This window comes from Scyliorhinus torazame, chromosome 9 (genome assembly GCF_047496885.1).
Source record: "Scyliorhinus torazame isolate Kashiwa2021f chromosome 9, sScyTor2.1, whole genome shotgun sequence".
Classification (NCBI taxonomy): Eukaryota; Metazoa; Chordata; class Chondrichthyes; order Carcharhiniformes; family Scyliorhinidae; genus Scyliorhinus; species Scyliorhinus torazame.
Window position 1 is genome coordinate 67,153,468 of NC_092715.1, and position 13,923 is coordinate 67,167,390.

The 13,923-nt window shown below is 45.5% G+C and overlaps 1 protein-coding gene across 5 annotated transcripts in view; it reads left to right on the plus strand.

The window, feature by feature from the left end:
* The first annotated feature begins 583 nt into the window (after nucleotides 1–583).
* The window catches only part of poc5 (POC5 centriolar protein homolog (Chlamydomonas)), a 171,763-nt gene continuing 158,423 nt past the window's right edge, over nucleotides 584–13,923 (plus strand). For 4 of the 5 annotated variants that reach the window (XM_072516045.1, XM_072516048.1, XM_072516049.1 and 1 more), the window contains exon 1: nucleotides 584–691. In XM_072516045.1, the coding sequence (XP_072372146.1) occupies nucleotides 689–691 (3 nt within the window). In that variant the 5' untranslated portion in view covers nucleotides 584–688. The remainder of the gene's footprint in view (nucleotides 692–13,923) is intronic. The other variant, XM_072516047.1, reaches the window with a different exon arrangement.

Here is a 13,923-nt window from a genome sequence, read left to right on the forward strand (position 1 = left end):
TTAGGGTGGGAAAAAGGGCCTAGGTAGAGTGCTCTTTTGGAGGGTTGGTCCAGTGCCGATGGGACGAATGGCCTCCTTCTGCATTGTTGGTATTCTATAGAAACTCACACCCACAACCGTCTGACTTGAAATTGACAACATTAACAAATGAGTCAGCATCGACGAGTTGGTATCATTAATACATAATATTTATTTACCAGTGTACAATAAATATATTTCATTGGCAAAGTGCCTTTCGGATCTCTCGGATGTCTGAATGTATTTTACAGTCAATGAATGATTTTTGAAGTATTGCCACTGTTGTGCTGAAGGCAAACACACACTTTGCAGAGGCGCCACAAAGGTGAATAATCAGTTTAAAGCTAATTTTGTCCAAGATTTGAAAAAATGTGTCCAGGATAGCGGAGCAAAGCCCGAGACCGCGCTGGAGGGGGCAGGGGAGGAGCAGGGGAGGGGGAGGGGGAACTCTCCACCAATCGGACAGGAGCGTTCCGCGTCTCTCTACCATAGCAACTGCGCGAGGAGGATGAGTCCGGTCCAATCACAGGGCAGGACGGAGCAGGGTCGGGGATTGCTCGGCGGGCCAATCGGGACGTGCCTTGCTGCCCTGCGTCTCCAATAGCCGCGGCAGTTATTGCCGTGCGGACAGTTTGAAAAGGTTCGGCGGAGCGGCTGGAGGCGGATAGCGATGGTAAGGCAGGCCCTTTGTCAGACCTGTGGCTCCGCTCCTAATCTCAGTCACGGTGCAGTTCACATGAATTAATGCCTACCCTGTAGTTAAAGTCCGTGTGATTCCATTAGAAGCATGGCGGCCGCACCTTAACTCCATCCCAAGGGTTTAGGCCGCTGTGACCAGGGAAGCGTTTACCGGCCCGACCAGCTGAATATTACCCAGTGTGTTGCTTGAAGCGCCATCACTCTGCGCAGATACGGAGGTTGTGCAAAGCTAAGGGTCGTTTTGAGAATCGGGCCGAACGAAAGTCCTAATTTTAAACAAAACGCATTACTCTTTCCTCCCGCCCCCCATTGATTTCACTTATTGCTGGGGGAAAGCGACTATTAACTACTCCTGCCTTAAAAGTGCAAGGGGCTTATGTTTTGCTAACTTTCTTTTAAATGTAGTTGTTGTTTGCTGCAGGATACAAGTAAAATGACCTTCAGTCTGAAGACCAAAGGTACATGGGGGTTCCGTGTCTCTTGGTTTTCGCCAGGCTTCGTGAAAGTGGGTTGGGGAAGCGTGTGCACTGAACGGAATTTAGTTGTACTTTCACTTTGTTTTCCTATTTTTCAGTTGACCGAAAACCCACCTTTTTATGTAAATGGATTGAATAAATAAAACGGGATTTAATGTTGATGTGGCTTAGTTTGGCACCTGGTGGCTCAGGTTGCGTGTTGGAGCCTTCCCCTTACACCATGTTTGGCCCAAGTGTGCTTCTTTGGGATGTTTGGTCCAAGTGTGGCCATTTGTAGGCAGTTCAGAGAATCATAGAATTTACAGTGCTGAAGGAGGCCATTCGGCCCATCAAGTCTGAACTGGTCCTTGGAAAGAGCACCCTACCCAAGCCCCCCACCTCCACCCTATCTCTGTAACCCAGTAACCCCACTCAACTTTTTTGGACGCTAGGGTCAATTTAGCATAGCCAATCCATCTAACCTGCACATCTTTGGATCACTAGACTGATTCTGGAGATGAGTGGTTTGTCTTGGGAACAGAGCATTTGGCCCATAATTCCTAGAGTTTAGAAGAATGAAGGGAGATCAAATTGAGGTATATAAGATGATAAATGGTTTGGATAAAGTAGATGTGAAATGGATGCTTCCTCTTGTGGGGCATTCTAGAGGGAGAGGTCATAGTCTCAGGATAAGGGGTAGCAGATTTAAAAACAATGAGGAGAAACTATTTCTGAATCTGGAATTCACTACCCCACAGTGTGGTGGGTGATGCTGGGACTGATTAAATTTAAGGAGGAGTTAGATTGTTAATTAGTAATGAGTTGAAGAGTTACAGAGAACAGGCAGGAGGATGGAGATGAGGGCCGTGATGAGATTGGCCATGAATCGTATTCAATGCTGAAGCATGCTCAGGCTAAATTGCCTCCTCTTGCTCCTAGCTCTTGTGTTCTGAGAAATAAATATTCTGTCGAATTACACCTTCCAGCTTTTGGTCTGTAGCCCTGTAGATAATAGCACCTCAAGCATATCTGATATTCTTGAATAATTAAGCATCTAGGGTTATGGGGAAAAGACAGCAGAATGGGGATCAAATATATTGACCATGATCGAATGGTGGAGCAGACCTGATGGGCTGAATGGCCTAATGCTGCTCCTAAATCTTATGAGCTTAAAAAGAGCAGAGGATTAACTAGTTAACTAATATCTGTGGGACCATGCTATGTGAATATTTAGGCTACATTTTTCCCCAAGTGACTGCATTTTAATTCACTAGCTATGAAGTGCTTTGGAATGTTTTCTGGAGGTGGTAAGATGCTATATCAAAGTAAGTTTGGTCTTTCAGTTACTGAGTGACAGCCTGTGAGCCCATTTTGATTCTTAGATCATGGCTGATCTGTAGCTTAACTGCATCTACTTGCTGTGGTTTTGTAAGCCACTTTGCATTCTCCCCACCAATTGTCATTGGAAACATTATATTTGGTCCTACATCCATATCATTTATGTAAATTGTGAACACCTGGGGCCCCAGCACTAATCCTTGTGGTACCCCCACTAGTAGCAGCCTGCCATCCTGAGAATGACACATTTATCCCTACTGTTTTCTGAGAGTTAACCAATTCTCAATCCATGCCAATATATTAACCCACCAATTTTGGGATTGGGGTCAATAGATTGATGTGATTTGAGCGAGTCGGAACAAATGGCCATTTTCAGGATGGCAGGCTGGTACTGGTTGTATACTGCAAGAACTAATGCTGGGACTGCAGTTATTCACAATCTAACTTGGTTTTGACATTCTCAACTGACCAAGCCACAGCAGCTTACTGGGGAAGGAATTCCAAATTTCCACTCTTGTTTTGTGAAGAGCTGCTCCCTGACATCACCTGTGACTACAGTAAGAAGTCCAGCAGGTTTGTTTCAAATCACTAGCTTTCAGAGCACTGCTCCTTCCTCAGGTGAATGAAGAGGTTCATTGATTGACAGTTCCAACGCGCCACAGCAAAAAGCTGCACTGACCACCTCCGAAGACAAACACGGGACACACCTGACAGAGTATCCTTTGTTGTCCACTACTTCCCCGGAGCGGAGAAACTACGACGACTACTTCGCAGCCTTCAACACGTCATCGATGAAGGCAAACTCTTGCCAAGGTCATGCCCACTACTTGCCTTCAAACAGCAACCTCAAACAAACCATTGTTTGCAGCAAACTACCCAGCCTTCAGAACAGTGACCACGACACCACACAACCTTGCCATGGCAATCTCTGCAAGACGTGCCAGATCATCGACATGGGTGCCACCATTATACGTGAGAACACCACCCACCAGGTACGGGTACATACTCGTGTGACTCGGCCAACGTTGTCTATCTCATACGCTGCGGGAAAGGATGTCTCGAAGCGTGGTACACTGGCAAGACCATGCAGACGCTGTGACAACGGATGAACGGACATCACGCAACAATCGCCAGGCAGGAATGTTCCCTTCCAGTCGGGGAACACTTCAACCGTCAAGGGCATTCAGCCTCTGATCTTCGGGTAAGCTTTGTCCAAGGCGACCTTCAGGACCCGCGACAACGCAGAATCCCCGAGCAGAAACTTATAGCCAAGTTCCGCGCACATTTACCGCTTCAACTGGGACCTTGGATTCATGTTGCATTACATTCACCCCCCCCCTGCCCCCCCACCATCTGGCCTGGGCTTGCAAAATCCTACCCACTGTCCTGGCCTGAGACAATTCACACCTCTTTAACCTGGGATTACCGCTCTCTGGATCTGTAAAGATTTAAAATGCTTGCATTCAAAGTATCATCTTGCATATTTGACTTTGTCTATATATATATATGTTTCTGGAACCTACCTCTTCATTCACCTGAGGAAGGAGCAGTGCTCCGAAAGCTAGTGATTTGAAACAAACTTGTTGGACTTTAACCTGGTGTTGTAAGACTTGTTCCTGTAGTCACCCCAGTCCAACGCCTGCATGTCCACATCACCTGTGAATAACCTATCTCTAATTTTAGTCCTTTGCTCTGGACTCTCGTGAGGAAAGAGGGTGATTGATCAAAAACAGATTTGGATCTGAACAGATTCGAATGGAAACGCGTTTTGTCATCGAGCAATCTCAACATCAGATGAGAATGGAGTAATTGCCTAAATGACAGGCGAGCACACCTTAAAATGCGTGCCTTCACCTGCCCCTCCATTACTGACTCCAAATGGAATATTTGCAATTGGATCTGCAAATTCAGATTTTAATTTAACATCAACTTAGTTGGTGAACAACTGGCCTTGTGACAGGGGAGACCCCATCATTCTATTTATTCTTCTGATCCTAATGCTTCAATTAAATAGTCACTTAATTGTCTGTATTCAAGGGAATGCTATATAACCTGTCCTCAAAATCTAACCCATTTAGCCATGGCATCTTTTTAGTGAATCAGTGCTACATCCCTTTCAAGGCCAATATCATTTTCACGAGGTGCGTTACCCAGTACTAAATAGAGTACTCCGGGCCAGAGCTCTGTACAACTGTAAAATAACAAAGAAATAACTTCTGCATTGTGTTCCAGTCACTTGAGATAAAGAGCAACATTTTGTTAGCCTATTTTGTACCTATTCTCCAGCTTGTAGTGATTTCTGTAGTGGACCTAAATCCCTGCCGATCCATAGTTCTTGGCTTCTTAATATTTAGAAAATACTAATCTATCTTGAGCTCTAAGTGCATGACCTCACATTTCCTCACATTAAATTCCTACTGCTACAGCTTTACCCACATAATCTATCATTGTCCTGTTACAATTTTTTCCTGTTTACTTATTGTGCCACCTAATTTAGTGTGGCTTGGTTCCTACATAGCAACTTTGACTTTCATTGAGGAAGTAAGTCTTAAGTGATCTGCAAATGCCATGGAGTATCTAGAGGTCCAAAGGAATTTTTCAATTTGTTAGAGATGAACTGCTAACATTTAAACTGGCAGGCATTTAAGGTAAAACCTGGGAATGCATGATCCATTGGTTGTCTGAGGGACAAGCAAACTTTGAGATGTGATGTCAGTAATGGTGTGGGGCCAGGGGGGAAAAAAGGAACACCTGAGTGGCATAATCCTCGTTGATTGTTGGAAAACATAACTGGTTTTAATTATGTTAAAGATTTGAGTTCAGAAGTGTAGTTGTTGGTCAAATTCAGGGGATAGGCCCTTTGAACCTGTTACTGACCTGATTGTAACCTCTGCTTCAACCACCTCTTGGAGATAGGTAGTTTCAAAGGCTCTCAACACTCTTGAGAGGAACAAAGTCCTCCTTATCTGTGTCCTAAATGGGTGACCCTTTATTTTTAAACAGTGGCCCTAGTATTAGATTCTCTGGAAAATATATTCTCCATATCGACTCTGTCACGACACCACAGGATCTTGTGTGTTTCAGTTTGATTGCCTCTTACTCTTCTAAACTTCAATGGATATAAGACTAGCCAATCTAACCAAGTCAATCCTTCTATTTTAGGTATTAGACTAGCAAACCTTCTCTGAACTTCTTCCAACACACCCTTCCTTAAACAAGGTAACCAATACTGTACACTGTACTCCAGATGTGGCATCACAGTGCCCTGTACAACTGAAACATACCCTCCCTACCTTTGTATTCAATTCTCCTCCATAAATGATCAAATTCTATTAACTTTCCGAATTACTGTACCTGTGTACTAGCCTTTTGTGAATCATGCATTAGGACACCTAGATGTCTCTGCATCTCTGAGCTCTGCAATCTCTCACCATTTAGATAATATGTTCCTTTATTATTTTTCCTACCAAAATGGACAATTTCACACTTCCCACATTATTGGATTTGTTTTATTGTCACCTGTATCGAAGTACAGTGAGAAGTATTGTTCTGCGTTCAGTCCAGACAGATTGTTCCATACATGAAAAATACATACATTATATTATGTTCCATACATTATACCCATTTGTCAAATCTTTGCCCCTCACTTCTATCTATGTCCGTTTGTAGCCTCCTTTTGTTCTCTTCTATCTGCAATGGGAAGCAAATGAAGAAATTAAGTAGAACTTGTATATGTAAGAGGACAAAGCATCATGCTTAATTGCTGCCCTTCCACACACATTCAAACCGTCCACCACCAAACAGTACCAGCCATGTGTACCATCTACAAGATTCACTGCAGTAACTCACCGAGGTTCCTCAGACAACATCTTCCAAACCCACAACCACTACCATCTAAAAAGACAAGAGCAGCAGATACATGGAAACCCCACCACCCTGACTTGGAAATATATCGCCGTTCCTTCACTATTGCTTGGACAACATCCTGGAACTTCCTCCCTAACAGCACATGGGTGAGACTGCAGCGATTCAAGAAGGCAACTCACCACCACCTTCTGAAGGGCAACTAAGGATGGACAATAAATGCTGGACTAACCAGTGATGCCCACGTCCCGTAAACAAATAAAAATATAGTTGAGAATGCAAAGGTTTAAAATCAGAGTTTATCTGTATGTTTCATCCATGAAGCTGAGTTGGTAACATCAACATAATCTATTTAATTTTTGATTTACAATGTGTTAAGTTCTTGAGCAACAAACTGGTGCATGTAAACAGTATACAGACAACAGGTATAGTACTGTTCTGAAAGGCATGGCATTGTATGAAAATGGCTTACTTGTCAAATTGAGTTATTTAAATTGTTCAGTGCTAATGTTATGTTGTACACCAACAATTACAGAAAATCAATGTTTCTTTGGTTGTCAATACCTTTTAACATTTTTCTCCAGCAGCATATATTTAAAATGGATCTGATTCCACCTGATTTGATGATGAATGTTGGGAGCTTGAGATGTTTTGAAAGATATTGGGTTTAGTTGGGATGATAGTCAATCACAAATTTTGGAAGAATGCAGGATAAAAATTTCTAGTGCTGCAGAAAGAGTGAACCTGCCTGATTTGTCAGAGACCAGCTGAAATCCACAAGTGTTTTGAACTTATCTCAAGCCAGTGTCATGGGAGAAGTAAGCTTTTGCTGTATTTTCTCTATTTAACCATATTTTGTGTAAACTTAATAGAATCATAAATGACAGTGGTTACTGCTGCCTTTTTGTTTTAAGTTCAGAAGTGCTGTTGAATATGGTAAAATTCAGGTGATAGCCTAAATATTCACACATTATACACAAATAATATGAATGTACAAATTAGGAGCAGAATAGGCACTCTGCCCTTTGAGCCTGTTCAGCCATTACTGACCTGATTGTACCTCTGCTTCCACCACCTTTTGGAGGAACGTAGTTCCAAAGACACACCGCTCTGAGGGAACAAAATTCTCCTAATCTGTGTCCTAAATGGGTGACCCTTTATTTTTAAACAGTGGCCCCAGTTTCTTCGAATTGACCCCAAATTCAATTTCAGCCTTGGGTGACTGTGGAATTTACATGTTCTCCTCGTGTCTGTGTGGGTTTCCTCTGGGTGCCCGGTTTCCCCCACAGTCCAAAGATGTGCAGGTTAGTTGGATTGGCCATTCTAAAATTGCCCCTTAGTGTCTAGAGATGTACAGGTTAGTTGGGGTCATGGGGTTTGGGGATAGGGTGAGGGGGTGGGCCTAGGTAGGGTGCTCTTTTGGAGGGTTGCTGTGTACTTAATGGGCCAAGTGGCCTCCTCCACCGTGGGGATTATATGGATTATTAGTTTCATAACATTTTAATTGCAGTCTTTTTTAAAATAAAAATTCTCAAGTGCTTGATATTTGTCAAACAAAGTCCTTCAATTCTGTGCCCCCAATTCTGGCTTGTGGATTACTGGCTTCCTTTGCCCCTCCATTGGCTGGCAGTTGTGTCTTCAGCTGTTTAAACTGTGGTTCTGAAATTGCCTCTCTGAGCTTATACGCCTCTTCTCCTTTTAAGATGATCCGTCAATCTACCTCTTACCAATCCTCTGGTCACCTGTCTTAATGCCATCTCCTTTGGCTGTCAATTTTTTTCTTGTCTGTTTACATTCCTGTACCTTGGAGTGCTTTACCATGTTGACGATGCAGTATAATTGCAACTTTTTTGGGTTGGGTTTCATGGGAGAAGGTTAACATTGCCATATGCCTTGCTCTTCATGAGGCCTGCTACCTGATGCACTGTCTGTATAATAGCAGAGCTGGGTGAAATGAGCTGCGATGTGCTCGGTGAACTTCAGCTCTTAATTGGATTCCAAAAAAGAGCTGTTGAGATTTGAAAAGTTGATAATTAAATGCCCAAGTCAGTTGATTGACCAAGATTTCAGAATGGAATCATAGAAAATTTACAGCATAGAAGCCACTTTGATCATCAAGTCTGGTGACTTTTTCATTGTAGAGCTTTAAATGTAGCTGAAATGTAAGATTCTGTTAAATTAACATGTTTCACTAATGATTTAATTTGAGTTTGCATTAATTTATCCTACGAAAATAAAATTGAAAGTGACAAGAATTTTTGTTGTACTATTCTGAACTGGGAATTTAGGGTGGCACAGTGGGTGGCAACACCACGGACCCAGGTTCGATTTCCGCCTTGGGTGACTGGAGTTTGCACGTTCTCCCAGTGCCTGCATGGATTTCCCCAGGTGTTCTAGTTTCTTCCCACATTCCAAAGATGTGGAGGTTAGGTGGATTGCCAATGATCAATACTTGGGGTTACGGGGATAGTGCGGGAGAGTTGGCCTAGGTAGAGTGCTCTTTCGGAGGGCCAGTGCAGAAGTGATGTGCCAAATGGCCTCCCTCTGCACTGTAGCAATTCTATGGATTTTATATGATAATTGATGCAATATTTAAGAAAACTACCGTACTTTTTATTTGACTAGACTTTAATGTACTGCATTGGGCTTTAATTTTGGTCATCCGGAAATTATCAAATAGCGATTGAATTATAGCTATTACTGAAACATGGCTAAGGGATGGGCAGGACTGGCAGCTCAATGTTCCAGGGTACAGATGTTATAGGAAAGATAGAACAGGAGGTAAGAGAGGAGGGGCAGTTGTGTGTTTCATTAGGGAGAATAACACGGCAGTACTAAGAGGGGATATATCTGAGGGTTCGCCCACAGAGTCTATACGGTTAGGACTGAAAAATAAGAAGGAAGAGATCACTTTGATAGGATTGTACCACAGGCCCCCAAATAGTCAGTGGGAAATTGAGGAGCAAATATGTAAGGAGATTACAGATAGCTGCAAGAAAGATAGGGTGGTAATAGTTGGGGACTTTAACTTTCCCAACATTGACTGGGGCAGCCATTGCATTATGGGCTTGGATGGAGAGAAATTTGATGAGTGTATTCAGGAGGAATTTTTTATTCCGTATGTGGATGGCCTGACTAGAGAGAGGGCCAAACTTGACCTCTTCTTGGGAAATAAGGAAGGGCAGGTGAAAGAAGTGTTAGTGAGGGATCACTGGGACCAGTGACCATAATTCCATTAGTTTTAACATAGCTATGGAGCATGATGGGTCTGGCCCAAAAGTTAAAATTCTAAATTGGGGCAAGGCCAATTTTGATGGTATTAGACAGGAACTTTCAAAAGTGGATTGGGGGAGTCCTTTGGCAGGCAAATGGATCGCTGGTAAGTGGGAGACTTTCAAAAGTGTTTTAACCAGGGTTCAGAATAAGCACATTTCTTTTGGAGTGAAGAGCAAGGCTGGTAGAAGTAGGAAACCCTGGCTGACTTGGGATATTTAGGGCCTGGTCAGAAAGATGGAGGTATATGACATGCATAGGCAGCTGCGAGCAAGTGGATGATCCCTTGAAGAGTTTGGAGGTTGATGGAGTAGAGGTAAGAGAGAAATCAGGAGGGCAAAAAGGGGACACGAGATTGCTTTGGCAAATATGGCAAAGAAGAATCCAAAGAGTTTCTACAAATACATAAAGGATAAAGAGTCACTAGGGGCCTCTTAAGGGTCTACAATACTTTTCTTCCCTGGAGTGTACGAGGCTTAGGAGTGATCTTATAGAGGTCTATAAAATAATGAGGGGTATAAGTCAACATCTTTTCCCAAATGTAGGGGCGTCTAAAACTAGAGGGCATAGGTTTAAGGTGAGAGGGGAGAGATACAAAAGGGTCCAGAGGGTCAATTTTGTCACTAGATGGTGTTGTCATGTGAGAGTACCTTTAAGAAATGGGTGTTTAAGAAATTAACCTTTAAGAAATGGGTGTTTATCGGTGATATCAGTGTGGGTGGAGCTGGGCTATGTCAGCCTTTTACTTTCGTTTTAGGCTGTTTGCTGCAGGGTGTGTTTTTAGTTTCGTTTTCAGAGCTGGATAGCTGCAGTCACAGCCAGAAGGTGTATGAATCTCTCTACTCAAGACTGTAAATCGATCCTGGTGATTTAAAACTAATAACAGTAGTGACTTTAACCCTGATGTGCTTCTGGTAAAAGGTGTTTTAAGTCTTATGGATGTTAAAAGGAAAGCTTAAAAGGATTACTTAGTGTTGTATTTTTTGGGGGTTGTATTTGAATTAATGGTTGCTAAGATGTTCACTATGTTTTAAAAAGGTTAACTTGAGACTTCCGGGTGCGGCGATGACCAGCTAAGTCGCATGTTTCGGCAGCTCCCGTTGGAACGGACTTTTGGGCTCTTAATAGGAGCCCCAACGGCAATTTAAACGGCCAAAAACACTGTGCGGTAAACCAGAAGGGAATCCCCCCGGACACGCATGGATAAGGGAGAGGATAGCGGCCGGATTGCGGAGGATCCTCTGGAGCAGCGGCAAGGAAGGGAAGCTCAAAGCAAGATGGCGTCGGAAGGTGGCCGTTTGTTATGGGGCCTGGACCAACAAGAGTTCCTGCGGAGCTGTGTGGAAGAGCTGAAGAAGGAGCTGTTGGCCCCGATATTACAGGCGATTGAAGGGCTAAAGGAGGAGCAGAGGACCCAAGAGCTGGAGCTTCGGGTTGTGAAGGCAAAGGCTGCTGAAAATGAAGATGAAATACAGGGCCTGGTGGTGAAGACAGAGACGCACGAGGCACAGCAAAAAAGGTGTGTGGAAAGGTTGGAAGTACAGGAGAATAATTCGAGGAGGAAGAATTTAAGAGTCCTGGGTCTTCCCGAAGGCGCAGAAGGGGCGGACGTGGGGACATATGTGAGCACGATGCTTCACTCGCTAATGGGATCGGAGGCCCCGACGGGCCAGTTGGAGGTGGAGGGAGCTTATCGAGTTCTGGCCCGAAGGCTGGAGAAATACCTCGAGCTATAGTGGTGAGGTTTCTCCGCTACAATGACAGCGAGACGGTCCTCAGATGGGCGAAGAAAACTCGGAGCTGTAGGTGGGAGAACGCGGTTATCCGCGTATACCAGGATTGGAGTGCGGAGGTGGCGAGAAGGAGGGCAAGTTTTAATCGGGCTAAGGCGAAAAGAAGATCCAGTTTGGAATGTTGCAACCGGCGAGATTGTGGGTCACACACCAAGGGAAGCACCACTACTTTGAGACGGCAGAAGAGGCGTGGACATTCATTGTGGACGAGAAGCTGGAATAGTCTGGCGCGAGAAAGAGCTTTTGGGACAAAGTGGTGGGGTGATTATGTGGGAGATGATTTTTCAATTTGTTAATTTTGTGATCCTGTAACTTTTCTCTCTCTTCCCCATGTTGGGGGGGGGCGGGGGTGGGAAAGAGAGTATGAGGAACTGTGGGCGCCGGCCATTAGGGGCGGGGCCGAGTGGGAAATTCAGGCTTTGTTCCCGCGCTATGGTAATTATGGCGGGAACAGGGACGCAGGAAGGAGGGGGCCTCGCACAGTGGGGGCTGAGGACAAGGGGGGAAGCAGAGGTCAGCCAGAGTTCGCTGACTTCTGGGAGCAACATGGGGGGTGCAACTACGCTAGAGGGGGATCTAGGGGAGGGGGGGTTAACTGGGTTGCTGCTGCTAAGGAGAAGGGGGAGCCGTTATGGGGTGGTCGAGGCGGGAGGGTGCCGTTGGGGGGATATACAGGTACGTGGGAACCGGGTGAGGAGCTGGGTTAAAAAAGGGGATGGCTAGTCGACAAGTGGGGGGGGGGGTAAAGAGCCCCCCAATCCGGCTGATCACTTGGAACGTGAGAGGGCTGAACAGGTCGATTTAAAAGGGCACGGGTACTCGCACACCTAAAGAAACTAAAGGCAGATGTGGTTATGTTGCAGGAGACTCATCTGAAACTGATAGACCAGGTCAGACTACGTAAAGGATGGGTGGGGCAGGTGTTTCATTCGGGTTTAGATGCGAAGAACAGGGGGGTGGCTATCTTAGTGGGGAAACGGGTACTGTTTGAGGCAAAGACCATAGTGGCGGATAGTGGGAGTTGATATGTGATGGTGAGTGGCAGATTGCAAGGGGGGGCGGTGGTTCTGGTGAACGTATACGCCCCAAACTGGGATGATGCAAATTTTATGAGGCGTATGTTGGGACGTGTCCCGGACCTGGAGGTGGGAAAGTTGGTAATGGGGGGAGACTTCAATACGGTGCTTGATCCAGGGCTGGACCAGTCGAGGTCCAGGACCGGGAGGAGGCCGCCAGCGGCCAGGGTGCTCAAGGACTTCATGGAGCAGATTGGAGGGGTAGACCCCTTGAGATTTAGTAGGCCTAGGAGTAAGGAGTTCTCATTTTTCTCCCATGTTCACAAAGTATACTCTTGGATAGACTTTTTTGTCTTGGGAAGGGCACTGATTCCGAAGGTGACAGGGACGGAATATACGGCCATAGCCATTTCGGACCACGCTCCACATTGGGTAGACCTGGAGCTAGGAGAGGAAAAAGAACAGCACCCACTCTGGAGAATGGATATTGGCTTATTGGCGGATGAGGGGGTATGTTTAAGGGTGAGGGGATGCATCGAAAGGTACTTGGAACTCAATGATAATGGGGAGGTACAGGTGGGAGTGGTCTGGGAGGCGCTGAAGGCAGTGGTTAGAGGGGAACTGATATCCATAAGGGCACATAAAGGGAAGCAAGAGGGTAAAGAAAGGGAGCGGTTGTTGAAAGAACTTCTGAGGGTGGACAGACAATATGCGGAGGCACCGGAGGAGGGACTGTACAGGGAAAGACAAAGGCTACATGTGGAATTTGACCTGCTGACCACGGGTAAGGCAGAGGCACAGTGGAGGAGGGCACAGGGTGTACAGTATGACTATGGAGAGAAGGCGAGTCGGCTACTGGCCCACCAATTGAGGAAGAGGGGAGCAGCGAGGGAGATAGGTGGGGCGAGAGATGAGGAGGGAGAGATGGAACGAGGAGCGGAGAGAGTGAACGGGGTGTTCAAGGCATTTTATGAGAGGTTATATAAGGCTCTGCCCCTGGAAGGGAAGGAGGGAATGATGTGTTTCTTGGATCAGCTGGAATTCCCTAAGGTGGAGGAGCAGGAGAGGACGGGACTGGGAGCACAGATTGAGATGGAGGAGGTGGTAAAAGGGATTGGGAGCATGCAGGCGGGGCAGGCCCCGGGACCGGACGGATTCCCGGTGGAATTTTATAGGAAATATATGGACCTACTGGCCGCGCTTTTGACGAGAACCTTTTAATGAGGCCAGGGAAAGGGGGCAGCTGCCCCCGACTATGTCGGAGGCAACAATATTGCTCCTTTTGAAGAAGGAAAAAGACCCGCTGCAGTGTGGGTCCTACAGGCCCATTTCCCTTTTAAATGTAGATGCTAAGCTCCTGGCCAAGGTGATGGCGACGAGGATAGAGGACTGTGTTCCCGGTGGTGGTCCACGAGGATCAAACTGGGTTCGTTAAGGGGAGACAGCTGAACACGAATATACGGAGGT